Below are 26,517 nucleotides of genomic sequence, written 5' to 3'. Positions count from 1 at the left end.
AGTAAAGGACGTTAGAGTTTGAAAGAAATTTTCTTTTCCCACCAGAGGCACAAGATGAAAGCAGAGTCATGTAGACCAGAAGAGCAAGGTTGGTGACTTGCTCGCGGAGCTGGCTTGTTTTTGTTCAGATGTTTTGTCACCATGCTAGGTGACATTATCAGTGCAGCCTCCGATGAAGCAATTATTCTACTCCGCTTGGAATTTATACTCTCCAGTCTGTTATGGTGAGTACTATCACTTCCAGTTTTGATCTGTATGGGTTTATATCAGAGGCTCCACTGATGCCACCTAGCATGGTGATGAACATGAACAAAAACAAGCCAGCTTGGCAAGCAAGTCAACAACCACATCCACAACCCGTGCTATAGATCTTTGCCAATATTTTAGACCAGAAGGGTGTAGAAATGTTCTCAATTTAGGCAGGACAGATAGAGGGACTACATAGAGAGGGGGCTGGAAAAGTTAAGAAAAACTCACATTGATAGGACTGCACTTTCCTCCACATTTCCACAAGTACTTCACAGCAAATTTGAAGTAAAGTCACGCTCGTAATATATAGTAATCATCTACCAATATTATGCTTACAGTATATGGTCACAAAACCTATAATATATTTGGCTGATATGATCTGAGACACACGAGGAACCTGGCTGCTTTTTGAATACTGCCAGGGTTTATCTTATAGGTATGTGAACTCAGAGACAAGAATGTAACCACTGAGCAAAGGTTTTGACTTGGTAAGTGAAGGATAAGTTCACTGAAGGCTCTGGACACCGTACTCTTCAAAGCATCCTTCTGACTCATTACAACCACCTTAAGGATTTCTCTTGATGATTTCCATAGTGATTGGTGTGGATAAATGCTGATTCACTTACTTTCAGAACCACGACTCCAAGGAGCACATGAAGAAAAAAAAGAGGAAGATCGGGAGCAGCTGCAGAAAGCGGAGCAGAGTCTACACAATCTGCAGGAAAGGGTGCTGAAGGCACAGGAGGAGCATTGATCTGTTGAGGCGGAGAAAGCCGATCTAGAGCAGAAGCCGTGAGCTCAGATCAAAGCAGGACGTGCAGCAATTACAGGAGCTGTGAAAAGGTACTGGAAACATGCTGTGTTGGTAAAAAGGCACAGAGGAGCTGGAACATGTATAGATGGCACTAATGGAAGTGGTAAAAGTATTGGAATCATGGAGGAGCAGAACCTCAGCTGAAACACCTCAGAAATGACTCATGAGGTTCAAGAAGCAGAGTGCTGAGAGTAGCTGAACATTGCCAAAGAAAGGGCAGATTAAAATGAGGTTGAGTTCAAGGGAGGTAACAAGACCAAGGAGTGAAAGACAATACTGCGTGTGCAAGCATAATTCTTCACAAACATTAAGATTAGCAACTGGACTAAAGCAACATTCAAAGCTAATGCTTCTCTATTATTGACAGAATTAAAACAATACGGCAATTGAGATTTACTTGCGACAAAATAAAATGCAATTACTAATATCGGTTTTCACTTGATTTCAATTATAGCAATTAGCCAATATTTTTAAGAACTTCTTCAATATTTTAAATTTCTTTTCTATTGTGAAGCACTCTATTGCAAACTACCTTTGGTGAAAGAAAACGGCATACAAAAATTTGAAAACTTTCTTTATCGCAAAATACATGTGCAACACTTTAACAATTATTCATCTTACACTTTTACAATTATTCACTTTTACAATTACTCTCTCATTGACAGAACATTACATTTCCTCCATGCCAATATTTTCATACTATAATAGCAAGCATCTGACATTCTAAAATGACACTGCAGTTTTCAACTCATCATCAGGATCAGAAGTTTAAGAAAAAACACACATGCACTGGTTATGTCTGAACTCCAAATGGTATGTACTATGTATTCTTTCACCACAGAAGACAAGTCCTAACTTTGCAATTTTCAATAAAACTTCTAATTCAGATGCTTAACCACGATACTTTCTTCAAATGATCTTTCAGCACATCTCCAATCCCAGGTCTATGTTATTGTCCATTACTGACAGTTTGCAGTTTGTTTGATGTCATCTTTGATGAATTATTCAATGTTGTATGACAGATTGGGGTACCCTTTAAACTCTGAGAGCTGGCCGATGTTATCTGAAAATTTAGGCATAACAAAGTGAATCAAATATATTTCATAGTTTATGAAAAACATGACTGCAAATGACTTATAATAATTTACATGAATGTAATTTACATTTTTTGGCAACTGATAGAAAGAGTGGAAAAGTATACCAGAAACCACGTGAACCTGAGCTGCTCTCATGCACGTCCTTGTATGTGACAGTACAGCAAGAATCTGAAGAGCAGGTCAGGCCAAAGGCTCACAATTTCAGTCCAACACAGTTTATTTTTACTTACAATGTCAATACAAATGGCCAGATTTACTGGATTAAGAACTTCATAAATAAAAGTCAACTATGGCTTTCGACGCTAGTGATGCCTGTGAAAATTGTTTTCAAACTTCACTCCACCAACTAAGTTTCTGTTCTCATTATAGTACTGAACCAGCTTTTATTAAGATTAAAGTCTAAATCATTTGACAAATTTTATGAGGATAGTGAGAAACTGTTCATCATCATTCTTTTCAGTCTGTCTATAGCCTTTGACAATTAACTACATAACCCTGCTTCAATGTGTTTTTTTTAAAACTAAACAGCTGGGTGGAGCTGCCCTCAACGCATTTCATTTTTATTGATCTGCATATTGTCAGAGAAAACATCGGCAATGAGCTTCTGTTCCCATTTCTTTCTTTACCACCTCATTACCTTTCCACCTTAGTTAGTTCATAACTATGGGCTGCCCTTGGTGATATTAGTGGCCCATAACACTGCTCTGTGAAATCATTTCAAAAATTTCCATGAAGAATAAGATTATAGCAGTAACTGCCCTTGCACAGCACTGTGCTTTTCCTACTATCACACTGATAGACGCTAGATTGGATATATAAATTATTTTGTTGCTGTAACTGATATTAATATAGATACACAAAGTTAGCTTTGTTTTAAAATAACAGGTTCTGATCACCAATTAAAATTTAAAACTTCCCCTAAAAATGGATCACCATTGTTTAATTTTTTTCTAAGCCTTGAGAGAGTTGGCCAACAGTACATGTGTAATATTTTCCATTGTGGTTTACTGAAGGGAGATATACGGACTGCGTAGTTATGGCTTTGATAAAGCAACCTGTGACTCTATAGAAACAATTTTTGTATTAACTCACACTTGCCATTTATACTTTGAATTCTGAATAAAATGTGACATTTCAAAGTGCATTACAGGTTCGAAGCATTGCTAAAATAAAGAAAAACTTAATTATTCACTTACTTGCACTGAGACATAGTCTCCAGGTCTAATAGGAACAAGCATTCCAGATGACCAATTACAAGGTACCTCCACACAAGGAAAATTTACTTTAATATTACCATCACTTCTTCCACACAATTCCATCTTAGATCGCTTACTAGCCTGGAAATGTAAAACAAAAGGAAACAACTGGAAATAGGTTTCTGTAATGGGGTTTTTAAAACTATGACAAAAACAGTTGCAGGCATAAAATACCAGTCATATATTCTGGGTTACACCTGCACTCATTATGTTACATTTTCTACATCAAACTAAAGTAGTCCTTCATTCTCAAACTGCACATTCCGGGAAACTACCCCATTCCATTCCATTAAATGTTGAGGTAAAAAGCAAGAAAATCAGACTGGTCAAATGCTTGGAGAAAACCCATGAAACAAAATACAACTAAAATCAACTCAACGGTTGCAGGGGTTAAACAATATTTTCTCAAACTACAGGACATTTGTAAATGCCTGATATTTACAGCAGGAAACAATTGACGGTCTTTTTTTTTAGTTTGCTATTTTCCAAGACTATTTGCTAAAAATTTGTGTTGTATTTCAATATTGAACATTTCACTGTTTAACCATTGAACAAAGCTTATCCCCACCCTGACTGTGACATTAATACTGTTTGTAGTTTAACAACAAATAGCAGCAACTTCAACCTGATGTTCAAGTCGTGGAGCAGCTTGACTCTGGAAAATTCTGATGTCAACTGGGGAGTAATTTACTGAGACAGGTTATTGCCTAATTGACAGACTGCTGGAAAATAGCTTTGCCTGAAGTCTGGCAAAATAAAGCTAAGCTGAGCTAGGGGTTTGGTAGACAGTGCATGCAGACCTAGAGGAGAAAGTGGTGTTGAGTGCGGCAGCATGCAGGAAACTCAGGAGTGCATTAATATTGCCACTGATTTACAAAACTACGTCCCTGAGCAGGAGTCAGAAAATAGGTCCTAATAAAATCAAAAACTGAAACAAAGTAAGTTTACATGCTGACATGTGTCCATGGGTTATTAGCTAGTTTTATGTACAACCCAACCGTGAATGTAAAAAATAGCACAGGCTCTCTTGAAACTAAAAAAACAACTGTTTCATTTAGAATTATTGAATTAAAAAAAAACACTTTAACGTGAGTTTGTATTGAGGAGTTCTCCAGGCATCAGTATTGGAATGCTCGTTTTTTTCTTGTATATATAAATAATCTGGATCTTGGTAAATAGGCAGGGGCAAATTTAAAGTTTGCAGCAATATGAAACTTGGGAACACTGGGAAAGATAAAGGATAGGCAGAACCTCAAATGGACATTGGCAAGTTGGTGGAGTGAGTGGATAGGTGACAGATGAGGTTCAATGCCAGTATTCTGAGGTGATAGATTTTGGTACAAAGCATATGGAAATACAGCATAAAATGAGGGGTCCTATTCTAAAGGGTGTACTTGTGCAGAAGTCATTAAATGTGGTGTGGCAGGGCAGGTAAAAAAAGACAGTTAAAGCATACAGTATTCTCAGGTTCATTAATGAGGGAGCAGTGTAGAGAAGCAAGGAGGTAACCCGGAACTTTTATAGGACACTATTTAGACCTCAGCTGAAGTAGCACATGCAGTTCTGGGCACCACATTTTGGGAAGGATGTGAACGTATGGACAGTACAGAACAGGTTTACTTGAATGGTTCCAGTGAAGCAAAGCATAAATGAGGAGGATATATTAGTGAAGGTGGGACTGTTTTTCTTGGTCAGGAGAAGGGTAAGAGAAAATCTGATTGGAGTTTTCAAATTCCTTACGAGTCCTGGACAGAATAGATAATGAGAAAGTGTTCCCAACTGTAACAGAATCAAGAACCACAGCACGGATTCAAAGTGCTTTGCTAAAGAAGCAAATGTGAGGTTAGAAAAAAATCTTCCCACACTGTTTGGGAATGGAATGTCTTGCCTGAGTTATGGGGAACAGGTAGGAACTTAGCGCGAGCAAATGCTCAGCAAGTCAGTGTAGACATGATTGGCCAAAATGATCTGCTGCAGCACAGCAACAATTCTAGGATTCTGTGTTCAAATTATATGTTATAGGCAAAAACTGCATTGGAGATCCATTTATTTAAGTAACCATGGCTTTGCTGATTTCTTGGTCTGTTTTTAGGATTTTCTCACTGGCCAATTAGGATAAGGTTGCTTTCATTCAATTTTAACTCCTTTTGTTAGTTCAGTAGCTACTGTCTGCACTTACAATTCATATGTTCCCTACTCAAGTTTGGGCTTTTCCTGTTCTGTGAATAATATTAAACAAGTGAATAAAATCTGACAAACAAACCATGCTCTCAATTATAGTGATATTACTAGCAGCTTTCCAATGGCCATTTGAGCCGTGTACGAGAGATAATCTTCCTCAGGGTATTGTGCTATTGGGCACCAACAATGTACTGCTTTTACAACCTGTATGCTATTAATGGATGTCTTCTGTATTGTTCAGGGTAAGCCTGAAGACACAGTTTAACAATGAAAGAAGAATGAAATAATGTAATTAATTATTTGCTCAGACTATATTACACTGCCGCTACTGTACAGCAATGAGAATGATCGAAAGCAGAAAGGTCTCAGAGTTAGTGACTGAAAGAAACCACAAAGATCTGAATTTGATTTCTGACAAGGAATTACAAAATTTATATGAGATTTACGATCAGGGGTGAAATGCAAATGCTTCGAGGCCAGTTCACATGGGTGGAATTGTTAGACTTCAAGAGGATGGAAACACTGGTTTTCCCTTGTTTACGTTTAATTACCAACAAGAACAAAAAACAAAGAAAATTACAGCACAGGAACAGGCCCTTCGGCCCTCCAAGCCTACGCTGATCAAGATCCTCTGTCTAAGCCTGTAATCTATTTTCTAATGGTCTGTATCCCTTTGCTCCCTGCCCATCCATGTACCTGTCCAGATATATCTTAAAAGACACTAACATGTCTGCGTCTGCCACCTCCGCTGGCAACGCGTTCCAGGCATCCACCACCCTCTGCATAAAGAACTTTCCACACATATCTCCCTTAAACTTTCCTCCTCTCACTGTGAACTCATGGCCCCTAGTAATTGAGTCCCCCACTCTGGGGAAAAAGGTTCTTGCTATCTACCTTGTCTATACCCCTCATGATTTTGTAGACTTCAGTCAGGTCCCCCTCTCAACCTTTGTCTTTCTAATGTAAATAATCCTAATCTACACAACCTCTCTTCATAGCTAGCACCCTCCATGCCAGGCAACATCCTGGTGAACCTCCCCTGCACCCTCTCCAAAGCATCCACATCCTTTTGGTAATGTGGCGACCAGAAGTGTACACAGTACTCCAAATGTGGCCGAATCAAAGTCCTATACAACTGTAACATGGCCTGCCAACTCTTGTACTCTATATCCCGTCCGATGAAGGAAAGCATGCCGTATGCCTTCTTGACCACCCTACAGACCGGTGTTGCCACCTTCAGGGAACAATGGACCTGAACACTCAGATCTCTCTGGACATCAATCTTCCCCAGGACTTTTCCCATTTACTGTATAGTTTGCTCTTGAATTAGATCTTCCAAAATGCATTACCTCGCATTTGCCTGGATTGAACTCCATCTGCCATTTATCTGCCCAATTCTCCAATCTATCTATATTCTGCCATAATCTCTGACAGTCCCCATCACTATATTACTCCACCAAACTTAGTGTCATCTGCAAACTTGCTAATCAGACCACCTGTACCTTCCACCAAATCATTTACATATATCACAAACAACAGTGGTCCCAGCACAGATCCCTGTGGAACACCAATGGTCACAGGTCTCCAATCTGAGAAACCCCCTTCCACTACTACTGTCTCCTGTTGCCTAGCCAGTTCTTTATCCATCTAGCTAGCACACCCTGGACCCCATGTGACTTCACTTTCTCCATCAGCCTGCCATGGGGAACCTTATCAAATGCCTTACTGAAGTCCATATATATGACATCTACAGCCTTTCCCTCATCAATCAACTTTGTCATGTCCTCAAAGAATTCTATTAAGTTGGTAAGACATGGCCTTCTCTGCACAAAACCATGTTGCCTATCACTGATAAGCCCACTTTCTTCCAAATGGGAATAGGTCCTATCCCTCAGTATCTTCTTCAGCAGCTTCCCCACCACTGACATCAGGCTCACCGGTCGATAATTACCTGGATTATCCCTGCTACCCTGCTTAAACAAGGGGACAACATTAGCAATTCTCCAGTCCTCCGGGACCTCACCCATGTTTAAGGATGCTGCAAAGATATCTGTTAAGGCCCCGGCTATTTCCTTCTCGCTTCCCTCAAAAACGTGGGATAGATCCCATCCGGACGTGGGGACTTGTCCACCTTAAGGCCTTTTAGGATACCCAACACTTCCTCCCTCCTTATGCCGACTTGACAAGAATGGTACAAATGCATTTATGTCAAAGTTACTTCAGTATTCACAGACTGTTACAGCTGTACAGCAAGGAAGCAGACCCTTTGGTCCAACTCATCCATGCCAACTAGATATCCTAAATTAATCTAGTCTCATTTGCCAGCACTTGGCCCATATCCCTCTAAACCTTTCCTATTCATATACCCAACCAGATGCCTTTCAAAATGCTGTAGTTGTACCAGCCTCCACCACTTCCTCTGGTTAGCTCATTCCACTTAGGCACTACCCGCTCCATGAAAAGGTTGCCGCTTAGGTCCCTGTTAAATCATTCTCCTCTCACTTTAAACCTATGCGCCCTGTAGTAAGGAGTCCTCTACCCTGGGAAAAAGACCTTGGCTCTTTACCCTAACTATGCCCCTCATGATTTTGTAAACCTCGATATGGTTCACCTCTCAGCCTCCAATACTCCAGAAAAAATAGCCCCAGACTATTCAGCCTTTCCCTGTAGCTCAAAGCCTCGAATAATGACAACATCCATGTCAATCTTTTCTGGAGTCTTTCAAGTTTCACAACATCTTTCTAATAGTAGGGAGACCAGAATTGAACACAATATTCAGAAAGTTACTTAACTAATGTGTGTTATAGCTGCAACATGACATCCTAACTCCAATACTCAGGGTAATGATCAATAAAGGCAAGTGTACCAAATGCCTTCTTAACCAAAGCCAAAAGAACTGCTAATGCTGTAAATCAGAAACAAAAACCAGAAATTGCTGGAAAAGCTCAGCAGGTCTGGCAGCATCTGTGGAGAGAAATCAGAGTTAATATTTTGGGTCAAGGGACCGTGCCTTAGAACCGGTTTTGAAAAGCTCATCATTACTGTTACAATTGTGCATACATGAGAAAACCTAACATAACTGGCCAAGACTTTATAACGGACCGTGATCTCATTGCTGTCCAAAGATTAACAACACATATTTTGAACAAAAACAAAGTTGCTGGAAAGGTTCAGCAGCTTAGTCAGCATCTGAGAGGAAAGAAAATCAGAGAGTTAACGTTGCGGGTCTGGTGACCCTCCCTTGTTTTGAGTAAGGGTCACTGGACCCAAAAAGTGAACTCCGATTTTTTTTCTTCACAGATGCTGCCGGACAAGCTGAGCTTTTCCAATAACTTTGTTTTTGTTCCTGATTTATAGTATCTGCAGTTCTTTCGGTTTTTAAACACATATTTTGATTTGGATTATGTTACTATTTCAGTATTTATTAAATTTACTACAAGAAAGCTTACACTTTAAACATCCTTTAATATTCGTTCTACATACCCCTTCCACTAATACAAGTTGCTCACTTCCAACAAGCTCAGAGTTGAGTTTAGTTGCCTCCTCTCGGAAGACAGTGATGAGTTCTTCCAAACGACGTTGTTTCACAACTGCAGGAACGCTGTCCTGTAGTCTATGATAGGATTGCGTCTTCTAGAAAAGACCAATATTATGTTGGCATTTGATTTTTGGCTTTTGTTTTGGATCACCAGCAGCAGAGAGGAGCCGTGCTTGGTAGGTTTGCGAGAAGAGAGAGAATGCAGTGAATTCGGCATCACTACTAACTGCTTTCTTCAGTATAGCTCCTGGTTTTGGTTGTAAGTTTGACCAGCTGAGGGAATAGAAACTGATCTATCTTTGTGAAGTATAAATATAATTGCTATTTAAAACTTGTTCTAGTTTGGCTTTACAATAGCTTGAATTGTAATATCAGAAAATTAACAACCTTGATAGTCTGGGAAAATTAAACTGTCTCTTCCAAAATTACATGGTTTAATCAACAAAATGTCAGATTATGGGAGCTTTATGGGCTGAGAAACAAATTGAATAAAAGAATGAGCAACTTTAGGCATTTTAAGCAGCTGCCTGTTTTGGCGACGTGGTTTCGAAATAGGGTGCAGAGAGTAAACAATCTTAAAGTTGCAGAAGCTCTGCAATTCTAAGTCACCTATTTTCTGTTACTCGTTTGAACTTAAACAGCAATCAGTAAGCAATGGGATTAAGGGGTCACAACATATAAATGGTCTGCTGTATCCATTGCTTCAAATATATTATGAAGATTCTCTTGTGTAGCTCACCTTTCTCATGCTGTAAGCAAAAAGATATCCTATGTTATATCTCACTTCTTTAAGAAGAGAAATGGTCTGCAGATGATCGTTCTCAGTCTCCTCACAAAATCCAGCAATGAAGTCACTACTTAAACTCACACCTGTTTTCATAAAGACAATTATAGAAAAATATAAATGACATCTTAAGGCAGTAACACTATACCTGCTATGATAAATTTTTAAAAGTTTATTAGCCTCAGAACTTGAATAGTACTGTATCTGTGGGTGGACAAAAGTGTAACATTATAGGGATAACTGACTTCATGGGACGAGACCCAACACCTACACAAGGCATCACTGCAGCCTATCACCACTCAATGCCTGGCCCTACTTTAGCCCACTCCATGAATTCGATGAATGTTTCCACAATAGTTTGATTCTCAGACATTCCCACAGCAGATTTATTGCTTCTCAATCACTACCCTCAAATTCCACATGAACTGATCATATTTTTCAACCCCTCCTTTTGCTGGTGAGCCCCTTATTTTAAGGTATCACCCCAAAATCACTGAATTTCTTGTTCTACCCCAGGCACCGTCTGACAATTCTAAACCCTGACATTTCCTACTAGCTCCTCACAGTCATTAGATGAGTGGTCATTACTTCAGATCCTGTTTGCATTATCTGAATATATGAATTATAATTGTGCCAGTAGTAGTCATTCCAACAGTAAATAAAAAATAGTGACAATTATTTTAAAATGTTAAGGTAATTAAGCTAGTATTAATATTTTATAATAAAAATGTCTATTGCTTAACACCTGACCTCAATTCTTTGCATCCAATAGCAGCCTAAAAATAGTTATCTTCTCAGGGACCATAAATTCGACTGTCAACTTCAAAACAAAACTACTGTACTCCAACTAACCTCCAGAACACAGCCTGCATGTGACTAATCAGAAGAATACATATCCTGTAGATCGACAATAACATAACATTAAATCAATTTTCCATTTAGAAACAAACGCCAAGTTACTTCTCCCAAGCAGACCTACATTCTCAGATTCCACAAAGGAAACTAAACAAGTCTGAATACACAAACCAAACTCTCTCATATTGAAGTATAACATTATGTCAGGAAATAAGGAAAGTGATCACCTGGAATGACCCTGCGTATATGTTCAACAAGTTCTAAGTATGCTTCTCTTGTATACCTGCAATGAAAAAATAACAAACAATTAAGGAATAAAAAACACCAAAAGACTAACATTTACTTCACTCATTTAACATAAGGAACTTTTGAGAAGGATAAAAATCTGCAGATCAGCAGAACAAAGAACATGACTGCAGATTTGATCGAACATTCAGAGTGAAAATGAATTCTTGCCTCTGTGGTGAGGTTAGTGGTTAGATTGCATTGGATTAGATTCCCTACACAGTGGTGGAACAGGCCCTTCGGCTGAACAAGTCCACACTGCCCCCTGGGGCATCCCACCCAGGCCCATCCCCCCATAACCCACACACCCCTGAAGGCTACGGGCAATTTAGCATGGCCAATCCACCTAGCCTGCACATCTTTGGACTGTGGGAGGAAACTGGAGGAAACCCATGCAGACACGGGGAGAATGTGCAAACTCCGCACAGACAGTTGCCGGAGGCTGAAATTGAACCTGGGTCCCTGGCGCTGTGAGGGTGCAGTGCTAACCACTGAGAGACCGTGCTGCCCCTAATCATCCTGTGGTGGGGTGGCTGTAGATGATTTAATCAGATGGAAGGATGCTTCCAGAAACATTGTCACCTTCTCAACCCCATCCTGATTAAATTCAACGGCAAAAGGATCTGTGAACCTTTCCATTCACCTTCAAAATCATTGCTGCTGGTACTAACCCAGTGGCAAGCAGAGGGTTCCCCACGCAGGATGCACAAGGAAATGTGTGCTGAACTTTGTGAAACTTGCTCAAGGTCACTCAGTACGCGATTAAGGGACACTGCATTGAGGTGGTGGTGCAGGGTTGTGAATGTCAGCAAAGACGATGGTTGGCAATCTCTTGTCCATGAACCTGATCTAGCAAATTTCCTTTCGCCGTCACTCATCTGTGGCCTGGGATCTAGCAATGATATGAAGTTTTGAGTGAGAGTTTTACTAACAACATCACTACCTTATGGTGCTCTGAAGCTCTGGCCAGTTAGGATTTACACCCCAGGATCCTGATCCCTGGACAGCCAGACTTCATGAACTTAGCTCTCTATGCCATGGAGAGATGTTTGTTGCCTTTATTGTATTAACATTCTACATTGAGCTTGTGATAGAGGAGGCTTTTGAAGATGGACAGAGATCAAGTTGAAGGAATTCCGAATTTAACTGAAGTAACATGTGCGATAATAATAAAGACTGAAAAAAAGAGAAACAGTGGGTACGTGCTAGTTGGTATACTTAAAAGTGATGGTTAGTCAGCTTCTTGGGCTCTCGCAGACTGTATAAATTCTAAAATGTTGTTAGCTAGGGGCTTAAGATCACAAGATATAGAAGCATTATTAGGCCAGTTGACCCATCCATTTTATTTCACAATTCAATTATGGTGGAGACAGTAGGAACTGCAGATGCTGGAGAATTAGATAACCAGGTGTAGAGCTGGATAAGCACAGCAGGCCAAGCAGGAGAGGAGCAGGAAGGCTGATGTTTTGGGCCTAGATCTTTCTTCAGAATTTCAGAATTGGCCTGTGGTGTTCATCCAGCTCTAAACCTTGTCATCTCAAATCATGGCTGATATGTTTCTCAATCCCATTCTCCTCGTAACCCTTCATCCCCTGACTAATCAAGAATTTATCTATCCCGGTCTTAAATACATGTAATGACTTGGCCTTCACAGCCTTCTGTAGCAGAGTTCCAGAGATTAACCACCCTCTGGGTGAAAAATTCCTCATCTCAGTTCTAAAAAGTTGCCATTTTACTCTAAGGCTGTGCCCTTGGGCAGGTCCCAGTCTCTCCTACTAGTGGGAACATCTTCTCCACATCTTTTTTATGCAGGCCTTGCAGTACTCCCTAAGTTTCAATGAGATCCTCTCTCATTCTTCTAAACTGAGTACAGACCCAGAGTTCTTAGCTGCTCCTCATTTGAGAAGCCCTTCGCCCTGGGGTCATTCTTGTAAAGCTTCTCTGTACCCATTCTAAGGCCAGCATAACATTCCTGAGGTACAGGGCCCAAAACTGCTCACAATATTCCAATGTGGTCTCACTAGAACGTTATACAGCCTCAGCAGTATGTCCCTGCTCTTGTATTATGACCCTCTTGAAATGAATGTTAACATTTGTCTTCCGAACTGCCAACTGAACCTCTTATGTTAACCTTGAAAGAATCCTGAACAAGGACTCCAAGTCCCTTTGTGTTTCAGATTTCTAAAGTCTTTTCCCATTTAGAAAATAGTCTCTGCCCCTATTCTTCATAAAGTTCAGAACCTCACACTTTTGCACATTTGCCACTTTTCTGCACTCTCCTAATCTGTCCAAGTCCAACTCCAAGCTCTTCTGCAACATCCCTGCTTCCTCAACATCACTTGGCCCTCCATCTATCTTTGTGTCATCTGTAAGTTTAGCAACAATACCCTCAGTTCATTCATCCAGATTGTTAATGTACAACATGAATAGTTATGGTCCCAATTTTGACCCCTGTAGAATTCCACTCGTCACTGCTGCCATCCTGAAAACAAAAGCCCTTACTCACCAGTCTTTGCATTCTGCCAGTCAGTCAATCCTCTATCCATGCCAGTGCCTTGCTTTAACATCATAGACTCTTACTTTATTTAACAGCATCTTGTGAGGCACCTTGTCAAAGGTCTTCTGAATTTCCAGGATTTTGATCCAATGACACTGAACGAATGTTTATAAATTTCCAGGTTAGAAAGGCACCTGACTCAGATGGTGGCAGTTCCGCGCCTCTGTTACTCTTATTCCCAGTGGTAGAGGTGCAAGGTTTGGGATGTCTCATCAGAAAAGCCTTGGCAAGTTGCTGCAGTGCACTTTCCAGATGGTAACCACTGGAAATACAGTGTGCCAATAATGGAAAAAATGAATGTCTAAAGTAGTGGATCTCTGTAAAGTTGAGTTTTGTTCTAAATGGTGTTGAATTTTGCACACCCAGGTAGGTAGGGAGTATTTCATCAGAGGTGAGGCTTGTGCCTGCAAATAATGAAAAAATTACAGGGGAGGCAGGAGGGGAGGTAGCTATCACAGAATTCCCAATCTCTGATCTGCTATTCTAGCCACAGTTATATTATGTGGCTGGTCCTGCTAGGTTTTTGGTCAATGTTGATACCCAAGATGATGCTAGTGATGGTAATCCACATTCAGTATCAGAAGTTTCAGCCATGCAGAGCAGAAAACTGGCTTTAATCTATACTATAGCTATTGATCTGAAAATGCACTCTGAAATTGTAATAATGCCTCCAATATTGAATATAAACACTAGCACACAGGCTACTGGAGCTGAATGGCCTGGTTCATTGCAGTAAATTCTCTGTAATTGCTCAGTCAATAATAGAATTCAAGAGTATGAGTGATCTCTTTCTATACCATAATGACTTTGAACAGAGGACTTCATAAACTCTTAGCAGAAAATATTTTACCCTCGTCTCATAGCTTTAAGAACAGCAGTACTTCCACTCTGCGCAGGCAAATGGATGTGTTTGCAAATGTTGGCTCTTTCCTGGATAAGGTGTAAAACCTATAATGGTGAAAATAAAGTGGGGGGACCGGGGCAGAAGAATGGGAGAAGAGGAAACACCATTTTCAAATTAGTACACACAAACATTGAACCAAAAGAATAAAAAATTTCAAATGAATGGTTATCTAGCTGATAGTAATAGTACATTTCTTAGACTTCTTTCTATAAATGGCATAATGTGGCACAAATTACATTGTTAATTACTAGAAATAGCAACCAAGACATGAAGTATAATTAAACTAAAACATAAACATTACGCATTCAGATCCCCCCAGCTTTTAACAACCTGTCAAATACTGCAATAGAGTATTTTGTAGCAACAAATAAGGGTTAATATTTCAGAATGTCAGGATCTGCTAGATATTCCCAAATGAATTTATTAAATTTAGAATTTTAAAATTACAATTTTTTCTTGGATTTCTTCCCCTCTGCACCATAGCACATAGCTCCCTGATAGCTTCCAGCATGCATCTACTTCAAAATCCATTCTCTCATTAACATTGCTTTGGTGGCACATTGCCAAAATTTATTTACGTAGAACTGCACAGAGGACCAGTATACTTGGAGAAACTTTAGTACTGCCAATTGAACAGTTGAGAGCTGACAGCATCTCACCTCATCTGGGAAATCCTTGGGGTGAGGAGATGTGAAACGGATTCTCATTTCAGGATCGATTCTCGAGACCTGATCTAATAAATCAGCAAAACGTAAGCCTCCAAGTTTATTCCTATATATGGTATTAAATCCGCGGCTCAGACGTGTGGGTTCCTTCATAGGAAACGAAACCTCTGATGCATCGCAATAACTGTTCACATTCTGTCCTAGTAACGTAATCTCCTTCACTCCCTGAAATAAGAGGCAAAATTCCTTTTAGGCAGACTCTGAATAGCATCTGAAGAGAATAATCTCACTTTGAGAGATTAGGTCAGTCTTCCACATTAAAATTGGTTACTCAAAGTCAGAACATGAAAAGTGACAAGAAGATTCTGTAAATGCCAAACTGAGAATTTGTTGTGTGCATAACCGAAGATCTAGGTTTGAATGGTGGCAGCTGCTGGGTAAAAATAACTTAATCTTTTTGTACCAATCCAATTTTGTTTGTAGCTAGCATTTAACTGAAATCTACAGTTTACATTCTAATTTTCCAAACTTAAGTAATATTATAAAATGGCATCCATTAGAGGATCAATTGATTTTAGTTAATTAAAGCAGCAAAAACTGGTTTATCTGTCACTGGGACTGACAGGTCATTCATGTTGGAAGCATATAAAATCAGTCAACTTATTCCAAATACAACAGAGTGCTGAAACAAAGAGAAAGTTGTAAATACTCAACTGGTCTAGCTGCATTTGTGGAGAGAAAGCAGAATTAACAACTTGCATCCAGTGACCCTTCTTCAGAATAGTGTGCTGGAGTTAGGGGCTTAATGGAGTGTAGCTTATAATAGGCAGGACAAAGGAGGAGGTTATGCAGTATCAGCATAAGGAATCAGGCAGTATATTAAGATAGAAACTTGAAGGTCAATCTCTGGATGAAAATCAGATTAGCGAGATGAACAAGCATCTTAAAAAAACTGTGTGGGAGAAATATGTTCCAGTTTTTAGGAGACTGGACAGCAGTGGTGGGGCAAGTGGGATCTGTTGAGACAGTCACAACCTGAAATGTTCTTGAGCTGACATTCTTGCAAGCCACACAATGAGGGAAATGGAGAAGATTTTAAAATAAAAAGTGTGGGCAAGGCATCAAATCTGCTAAGTTGTGGTGAATCAAAAAAAGAGGAGATAAGGCAAGATAGGAAGGTAAGAATACAGGAGAGGAGAAACCACACTGAGACAAGAAGGAATAGAGAGCACTAAGCAGATAAGGCTAGAGATTATACAAAAAAGGATAAAACTAAAACTTTTTTCTGAATACATGTAACATTTGAAGCAAAAGGAATTAATTGAGACTGCAAACAGAAAGAAATAAGTACTGCTATGTATGGATGACAGATTGGTACCCGAATATTGCAAGTTATTGGAATAATTATAGTTACCTGATCTGAAAGCATTTTGGCTTCTTTTAAGATTGAGGAAATTGGTCTGCTTCGTTCCCGTCCACGGGTAAAAGGAACAATGCAATAGCTACACATGTTGTTGCATCCACGCATGACGGAGCTACAGCAAGAGAAATACTCTTAGTTGGACTTTCTTCAGTACTAGCCAAGCCAAGATAATTCCAACCTGGCAATTATTCATGAAGAACAGCAACAGTAATGACACAGCTACATAATAATGTACTGTACTGATGAATATTTAATTGAATGAAAAACACAAACACCAAAAAATTAATCTCCATGACAGTTGGACATATAAAGCAGAGGAACAGAGAACTCACTACTGAAATTAACAGCATGATCCCAGGCTTTCAAAATGAATGAACAGCTTTCAAAAAGCTGACGCTCCTTTATGAGGGAGAGACAAATAAGTCACAAGAAGACATTTTTTCCACAAGTCCTCATGTATACCTGAAAAAGCAATATTCTCAGAAAGCTAGGATAGACCACCAAAAGTACATTTTAAGCCCTGGACATGGTATGTTATGAAGCAATAGGGCAGAAAGAGTGAAAATGGTCAGTTAATCTCATAGGCAGGGGTGGAAAAATAATAGTTTTACAACAGAACAATTAAAATGTTAGATGCATTCCTCAGCTAACTGGCATTAATTACACACTTCCAAAATATGGTTTAGAAATGCAAGACAAAGCTACTTGTCCCAAAGGGCAACTATTGAAGATTTGTATGCATAAACTTATCTACACTAATCCCACTTTCCAGCACATGGTCCAGAGCCTTGAAATGTTCTCATCTACATACATTTTAAAGATTAAGAGTTTGCCTGCCCCAACTACCTCCCCAGGCAGAAGAGATTTATCCTCAAATCCCCTCTAAACCTCTTGCTCTTCACCTTAAGATTTATCCATTATTAGCTGCTTCCTGTTCAAGCCCCTCAAATCTTTTACACCCGAGTTAGGGCCCCATTCAGCCTTCTCTGCTCTGAAGAAAACAAACCAGCCTATCCAGTCTCTCTTCACAGTGAAAATGCTCCAACGCAGGCAACATCCTGGTGAATTTCCTCTGCAACCCCTCCAGTGCAATCACATTTTTACAACAGTATGACGATCAGAACTGCACACAGAACTCAAGCTATCTCCAACATAACCTCCTTGCTCTCACAATCTACACCACACTGTCCTGCATGCCTTCTCAAACACCTTATTAACTAAATGCCATCAGGGTTCTGTGGACAAACACCCGAAAATCTCTCTGTTCCTTTGAGTTCCTAATGTCTTGCCATTCATTGAGTACTCCCTTGTCTTGTTACTTCTTTCAAAGTGCATCACCTCACTTTTCAGAGTAAAATTCCATCTGTCATTGATCTACCCATTTGACAAATCTGTCTATATCTTCCTGAAACCTAAGATCTTCTGTCTCACTATCAACCACTTGGCCAGCCTGTGCATCATCCGCAAACTTATCTCCTTGCAACATTCTTACCTACATTGTTTACATATATTTCGAACAGTAAAAGGGATCCAGCATGTAGCCCTGCGGTATACCTTTGGACACTGGCCTCTGAGCACATAAATATAGTCTTGTACTACTACCTGTTGTCTGCTATAACTGAGCCAACTTTTGGATCCATTCTTGCTTAGTTACCCTGGATTCCACGTGCTTTTACTTTCCTTATCAGTCTCTTGTGCGGGATCTTGTCAAAGGCTTTGCTAAAATTCATAAGTAGTACATCAATAGTGTTACCCTCCTTTAAACACCTGAACATCACCTCAAAAAAGAAAACAAACAAATTTGTTAGGCATGGCTTTCCTCTGACAAAGCTATACAGACTATTCGTGATCAAACCTTGCCTAACCAACCAAGCCACGGTTGATGCTATTGGGTTCAGTTCAGCACCTGCAATTTCAAAGACGGAAAATTCTTCATCTTTTTTATTCCGGCTGAAATTTCTGAATCCAAGATATATATGCCAATATTCTGCTTCCTCTACAACTCTCCAAGGCTTTTGTTTGCTTCTTAATGAACCGAAAGGAAATGACTATCGGTTGAGGTTCACAAACAGCATATGCTTCAACTGTCACATTATACTCCTATCCCAAACCAGGAGTCAGTAAATAGAGATTACACTTACATAAATGCAGATTTTGTCTTGGCATCGACTTGAACTGGCATGACATCTGCATAGGTTTCATCCAGTGACAATAAAACATTCACAGCCTTTTGGCCTGATTCAGCCACAGTTAGCAGTCTAGGAAGATCACGGTAGGAATCTGGTCCAGCAAGTACATCGACAAGTCTTTCTTTTTCCAGGATCTCCTCTTTAAGTCTCTCAGCCATGCATCCTATCATCATAATGCAGAAATAGTACTACATCATTCACTCTCAGTAGGCAACTTCCTTCTTCAGAGGCAAGATGGAGCAGAAGAGATGGTGCAAGACCAGGGGAAAGTTCTCTAAAACTTCAACTAGAGAATAGGATGTTACCCTTACTACTTTAATGGATCAGCACATTCTATGCTCACTGTCTGCCTTCTGGTTTTAGTGAACCATCCTCGACTGTCACAAGATGTATAATTGATCTAATTAACAAAGTATTGCACCCACTGCTTCCTAACAAGTTAAATAAAGTAACTAAAAATTGCCTGTAATCAAATGCCTATAAGAGCTCACCGTGGGCCCGGAACCCAATATTTTACAGCAACCATAAGGATGGTTACAATAGGCAGCTGAATAATGGCAAACACAGGCAAAAGTCAGAATTATGACGTACATGTTCAATACACGAATCGTTAATACACATTCAAATGCCACTGGGTTACTATACTTTCAACATACCTCCTATCTCTTATTTCCTGGAAGTGCAGTGTTTTGGTTCCAGGTTAACACTCAAGTTTCCAAGTGTTGTCTTGTGGAAAAGCTGGCCATTTTCCCATGGCAAGAGTCTCACGCAACCGTAATCACTTTATGGCTGATATGTTTCAATTGGTTGACTGATGACATTCATACAGGTAAAGACGACATAAATGGATTTCTTCTGTGGTTAACCGTATGTTTGCATCAAAAAAATCAGATTAGCTAACGTACCTAAAATTCCTATTTTAAGTGGAACTTGAGATGTTGTCCGCTTGGATTTCAGAGATGCAAGCTGCTTTAGCCTGTTCCAGATTGTTTGCTCTGCCTTCTCCCTGCAATTAAAAGTTTTTTTTGAACCTTAAGATATACTGAACTTGTAGCTTTCTATGTATATGGTAATGTGATACCCCTCCCTCATCCAAATATTCAGTAGCAGCTAATAGATGTTGTTAATATCTTTTCAGATGGATGACATAAAATTCATGCATATTGGCAGCTTGCCTCATTTCCACCTCATGATCAATGGTGGGAGGTCAGGCACCTAATTTCCAATTGATCCCTGCCAGCAATTGGTGACCGTGAACATTTACATCATTACACGTGAATGAAATAAGTTGAACGTCACACTGCTAAACAACGGCAAAAATACAGATTAAAATAAATGTCATTGAAACAGAAAGATTCAAAGAAAGATAATACCTGATTGAACATGTTACTAGTAAGATCACATCTGCCTGCATCAAAAGAAAGAAAGACAAATTAGTTTTCAAATGGTCATTAGGTCAAAAATACGTAGAAGTCAAACTGTATACTCAGTGTATTTCACTGAATTAGCAATAACAGTGCTGTAGCAAAATGCTGAAACAATGACAATGACTAGAATTGACTGAAGTAGAAAATAAACCACTAGCGCACCACATTATAACTAAAGAGGTGCCGGTACCTGTATTATAATCTTCTGGTTTTGTCTGTTCTAACTTGTTTTCTTTTCATATAAAGCTTAGTGGAAAGCCCCACTTCAAAAATATTAGTTCTAAACTGCTAGGGTTTTCAGTGATTCCAGGTGTAATCACCACATATTGGAGTTTAAATATCATTATCTACATGAAAATTGCAATAAAGAAAGTAATTTCTTCCATTTCTGCCTCAACTTTAAAGGAAAACCAAAAAATCAATAATAAAAGTTATTGGAGGGTTTTTCACATATTCATAAATCAAAAAAAAATGCTGAACATTTAGAAGTCCCGAGATTGTTTTGCCGTCAAATAAAAACATGATTTACATAATTATTATATTAGTACTGAGCAGCAAGATGAACAGAACTGTGTTTTGGCAAAGGCTAATGTTGATAAACAAGACGATTTTAGGTTTAGAAATCAAGAGTTGACAAAGCACAGATGCGCAGTTCTTGAAAACCGGGGGTGGGGGGGGGGGCAGGGGGAGACAATTGGAAGAATTACTGACTGGCAGCAGAAAAAGTGCAAAGATAACAAACAGAAAATTAATAAGAGGCAGTTTATGAACAGAAATGCTGTGGTAGATTGAATTAGATATTTGACCAGAACATACAGTAGGTTATTTCAGAGAACAACCTCCAAGTGTTGAATAATTTTGCAAGTATTTAAGACTAAATTAAATGATAGCTCAAATGTTTTATGATTTGGCAACCTCATGAATTGAGGCACACCATCAATCTTGACATTAACATTTAACTCTGGTCATCATTCACTGTCTTGTTCAGAAGGGAAACCATTTTCACAACTGATTTTATAGCTTGTAATTCAAGCACAAACTTGTTTTATGAAATACAATTCTCAGTTCTGTTTTTAATACACTTGGATCGGCATACAACGTAATTATTAATGTCTAAAGTGGTGTTTTCCAATAGGATTTTGTTACTCGTCAAACCTGTACCATGACACAAATTAAACAAATGCAGCTTTAAGTTGACAGCAATCAAGATGAGTAAGCTCACTGCCAGTGCTAAAACGACAGCTTTACAACAGTTTAAAATTGAACTGTTCTGCAAATCAAGTCTGTTCACTCCCTCATATGGTGGTGATAATCTGCTAAAATTGTTTTGTTTCTGACAATATTCTCTCACTTATTTAATAAAAAAGCCAAACTTCAAGAGTAGCTAACTAGTATTTCTACTTGGATATAAAGTCCACATCATTCATGCTAGTGGACTTTTGAGGAGGAAATATACAAAGTAATACAATGGGATACGAGTTAAAAGTTTTCCTAGTGTCACTAAATTATCATAGAGATGCTATTCTGCTAGAGTCCAGGAGAGAGCATCTCCATGTCAAAGTTTTCCATGGTTCAGCATGCCAGAATGCACATAGAAGCTCACTCTTGGACTATAAATACTAAATTCACGATGAGTTACAACGAAGCTAGAACATTTGCCTCGACTGTGGATGTACCTAGACTGATAGGTAGACATGCCATTGGGCTAATTGACCACAGTGCTGTTTCTCATAAGAGAGAGAGTGTTCATTTAAATTGAGGGTCATGATGCTTCAGGTGAGGAGAGTCCTTCATGGTGATTTCAGCCAGAGTGGTAACTGAACCCATGCAGTTGGCATCATTCGATGTTGCAAATCAGCCATCAAGCCAACTGAGCTAAGTGACCCCTCTGGACTGATAAAGGATAAGAACCGAACATAACTCTTGTCATGTTAATACTTCGGGTGTTCCCCCCACCCCCCCAACTGTATTTTGGGCCTTTTTTAACATTCAGTCTCTACAAGTAACATAGTACTCTGTCACTCATCATTTCCAAGCAGTGTCTGCTCATTTAATAGACCATCTGCTCTTAGCCATCCATCTTTTGCCCCAACAGTATCTTCATCCTTTCAGTCATTCATTTCAATAGATCTATTAAGATCAAGGCAAATATTTTGGATGCTACTGCACTGCCCCAAATTGTTAAATAATCGCACTCTCATCATCAACTGTGCAGCATGTCAATTGCTCAGGCACTTCAATAGTTTTATGAAAACTCCCAACTACCAACTAAATTAAACCAAGCTTTTTCTCAGACTAACTAGATTCACAAGATAACAGAGAAATCAGACTGTGCTGTTTCTTCAGTCCCACAGATTGAATGCCATAATTTAGAGTCACCCATGAAAAATGGGAAATGATGATGTTATTATTTTTCTTGTTTGAATACTTTCAATACAGTGTGGCTCAAATTTTGAAAAGCACCAATTTTCCACATGTGGTCAATTTGTCACATAGTAAACAGTGAACACCAGTAGTACTACAAATCTACAATATGAATGTAATTTACCTCTGTACAGCTGTTACTTTTCACATAACCATTTTTCTGGAGGATGGACCAAGCAATTTCTGTGTCACTAACATTCATTTGGCACCCATAGGTTTCAAAATACACTAAAAATGGCAAACATTAAAACATATCAAATACTAGAAATGGGAGTCAAGACAAACTGTGGGTACTGGTACATCAAGCAAAGCAACAGTCATTGAATGAACATTCCTACAATTTAATTTTATCCTCGTTTTGATTCAGCGTGTTACCAGCTTATTGGCTCTAAAAAAATGCAAGTTATCGCATAACATGGAGTTCATTTTTTAATAACTGACATGCCAGTTATTTCAGTAAAACTTAGGAACAATTTCAGCACCTATTTGATATTTCATACACCGAATGGCGATAACAAGTGTTATAATGCATTCAATTTCATTGCTATTCATTTGCATGATTGCTAATTTGTGAAATATCATCTTTTGTCAGGAACAGCATATTTTTTCAGGGCTATACATAAGAAAATGCAGTGTTCAAATGTGACAATTTTTCACAATAATTTTACTTTTATTGTAAGCGAGACATACACTGTCTATCATTGATGGCATGGTTTTAGGTTGTTACACCACATAGAAATTTGAAAATCAAACTGGCCAAAATCACCAGAAACAGTTGATTTCCTTCTTCCTGTACCTCCAAAAGTATAATCAATGTTTTCATGTCAGAGAAATAAGACTTTGACCATTATCAACATGGTGAAACAACGATGGATTTTTCAACTTCAACCCAAATTAGGTATTGACTATTCCAATGCAGGATTAATTCAATTTACATAACAGGTACAAGCTGCAGACAGAAGCTGGATTTGGCACTACGGCCTCATCAACCACATACAGAAACACAGTGGGGGAGGAGTTAATTTGAAGGCATGTTGCCAATCAAACACAGACAAATGAATGTGGCAACAGAACTACTCACAATCATTATCAAAGTGTCCATTCACAAAAAATCTTCAGGCTTGTGAATTCTCAGAAAACGAAATGATTGCGACAAGAAATCAGAAGGCAAAAACCATTGTATCGTAGAATGATTACAGCAAAGGAGGCCATGCACCCACTAATCTTTCTCGATTGCCCACAAGAGCAAACCCATAGTCCCACTCTAGTCCTTCACGTCAAATCAATGTTCACACAATGGAATAGCACGACACTCTGTCTATCTGAGAGCTAAGAAGTGGACATGAGGCAGTTTGTTGTTAGGTCAGAAATGCCTACAAATGGAACACTGCCAGATGAGGTGCATCACTTGTGTTAACCCCAGTACTGTGTGATCAGTCACAACACATACTGACTGTGCACAGTACTCAGCACTATTTAAAGTTGAAGATGTTTAAGAGATAAGGTTTAGTAGACTACAGTAATAACTGGAATGGGCAGATAGTGTTGAAAAAAAAAGTTGGACACTAGATTTGTATCTGCTAGAGTTTAGAGTAAAAAGGTGACTTGATTAAATATCCTGAACAGTCTTGACAGGTCAGAGGTGAAGAGGATGTTGCTTAAGAAAACCTAGAATGAAGTGACACTTTAAAAATCAGAAGTCACCCATTTAAAGTGGATTTTGCAAAGGGTCCGGAGTCTTTGGAACACTCTTGCAGAAAAATTGGTGTAATCAGAATTCATAAATCTATCAAAGAGAGGTGCAGAAATTGATCATTTAGCTCAAGTCTGTTGTGCCTTTCAATGATATCACAGCCGATCTGGAAATCCTCAACTCCACTTTCCTGCCTTTTCCCCATAATACTTGATTCCTTTACTGATTACGAATTGAGTATATTATTATAACAATATACCTTTCAAAGCTATTTGCTGTGAATAATGCCAGATTCACTATGCTCGGAGAAAAGAAACTACTCATCTGTCTTAAATGGACAATGCCATACTCCAAGATTACGCTCTCTGGCCTTAGACCACACGCAGAGAGAATAACCTATCAAATTCCGAAAGAATCTTACATGCTAGAATAAGGTTACTTCTTGTTCTTCTAAATTCCACTACATACAGGATCAAACTACCCACCCTCTCCTCTAAAGCCAGTCCCTTCAAATGCAGGATCGATCTCAAACGTTCACTGAAGTTTAATGCCAGGCTTCGTTTTAAGGCAGTGGTAGACGGATTCATGTTAACCAAGGGGATGAACGATTATCAGGGGTAACCGGAATGCAAATTTAAAGTTAGTTAGATCAGCCATGATCTCCCTGAAAGATAGCAGAGACTCAAGGGACTGAATGGCCTGTTCTTGCTCTTAAGTTGTTTCCTCAAAAGCATTTCAGACCCATTCGTTTTCACTGAGAAACAAAGGTGCTGGAAATCACAGCGGGTCGGGCAATATCCATGAACAGAGAGCAAGCTAACGTTTCGAGTCTAGTTGTCTCTTCATCGTTCTCATTGATCCACTGCAGCACATCCTTCCAACTGCTTACTGAAATTTATAAAGGAGGAGCTTCTGCGACTAAGATATCGTGCCTTGTTGCATAACTGGTCAAACATTAGAGCTCATAAGGAGGGCTTTAAGAAACCTGCAGCCGTGGATTTTTGAGGTTCTAGAGTTCCCTAACGGAAGAATTGGATTGAAAGCATTCGAGCAACGTGAAATGGGCGTTAAGTGAGGTCGGGGGTGACTCCCGGAGAATGTCAGGTGTGGTAGTAGATGGGCAGGTGGACCCACCTCTCCTCCCGCTGACAGACACTCCGGGCCCAGTCAGGTAGGGCGCCGGCGGCTCCTCCTCTCCCCGCCCGCTCCGCGCACCATCCTCCGGCACCGTCCGGAGAAACTCCCTCAGAGTGGGACCGCCGGCCTGTCTAGCAACGCTGGGAGGTGGCACCGGCCCGTCCCGTGTGTACCTGACCACGATCCCGGCCAGCTGCCCGGTAGACTGTAACAAGCCCCTCACCGCCCTGAGCCCCGCCATGATAGGAAACCTTGGCAGCAGCATTGGCGGTGGTGACGGGGGGGCATCGTCAGTGCGCAGGTCAGGAAACAGCAACTGCGCGAGGGTTGGCAACGCCCCCAATATCATCGGCGATAAGAGATAATGGGAACTGCAGATGCTGGAGAATCCCAGATAACCTCTGATGAAGGGTCTAGGCCCGAAACGTCAACTTTTGTGCTCCTGAGATGCTGCTTGGCCTGCTGCGTTCATCCAGCTTCACATTTTGTTATCCAATATCATCGGCAGCAGCCGCGTCTCTCCGCATGCGCAGAAGCAAATTGAGGGCCCTGCGCCACCATCTTTATACAGGAGCGGTGTGGCATGCGTGCATTAAATGGGCACGCTTCGCCATCTTTGTAAATCATCATAAAGCCCGTATGCGTCACGCCGTCAACTCACAGCCATGTTAGTAAAGGAACATGCCTCGCCTCTCATGAGGTGAGGAAAACTTCATCTTGGTGAAGGAATGCTTAGTAATCCTTAATATGCACCAAAATTACGTAACATGCGAGCTGCTGCCTCTGTACCCAAACACTTTATAAAATCAAGTTGATCCGAAATGTTTGGGGAAATAATTTCATGCGAAAGCTAAAAGTAGATAATGGTTTGAAGTTTACCTAAGATGATACAAATCTTGGAAATTTATCGAAAACTAAAGAGCAGTTTATAAAAACAGCATCAAATATGAAGTTTTCAAACCCAACCAGATTATTCCAAAAAGTGACGCACAACTTTCTGTAATTTCTTATGATGTGGGCAGAGCAGTTACCATACCAG

General features: G+C 39.7%; 1 protein-coding gene across 1 annotated transcript; it reads right to left on the bottom strand.

Annotated features, from left to right (window-relative positions):
* Nucleotides 1-1,624: 1,624 nt before the first annotated feature.
* Nucleotides 1,625-25,827, bottom strand: cdk5rap1 (CDK5 regulatory subunit associated protein 1). Its single transcript, XM_048550510.1, has 13 exons — nucleotides 25,476-25,827; nucleotides 22,773-22,876; nucleotides 20,171-20,205; nucleotides 19,703-19,803; nucleotides 18,750-18,960; nucleotides 16,600-16,720; nucleotides 15,180-15,410; nucleotides 14,467-14,564; nucleotides 11,002-11,057; nucleotides 9,875-10,005; nucleotides 9,081-9,230; nucleotides 3,357-3,497; nucleotides 1,625-2,126 (listed from the first exon to the last, which is right to left on the bottom strand). The coding sequence occupies exons 1-13, from the start codon at nucleotides 25,825-25,827 to the stop codon at nucleotides 2,013-2,015; spliced, it is 1,845 nt and encodes a 614-aa protein (XP_048406467.1). The 3' UTR covers nucleotides 1,625-2,012.
* Nucleotides 25,828-26,517: the final 690 nt, after the last annotated feature.

This window comes from Stegostoma tigrinum, chromosome 19 (assembly GCF_030684315.1).
Source record: "Stegostoma tigrinum isolate sSteTig4 chromosome 19, sSteTig4.hap1, whole genome shotgun sequence".
NCBI classification, from domain to species: Eukaryota; Metazoa; Chordata; class Chondrichthyes; order Orectolobiformes; family Stegostomatidae; genus Stegostoma; species Stegostoma tigrinum.
The sequence above is the reverse complement of the archived record's forward strand: the minus strand, read 5'-3'. Positions and strand labels throughout refer to the sequence as shown.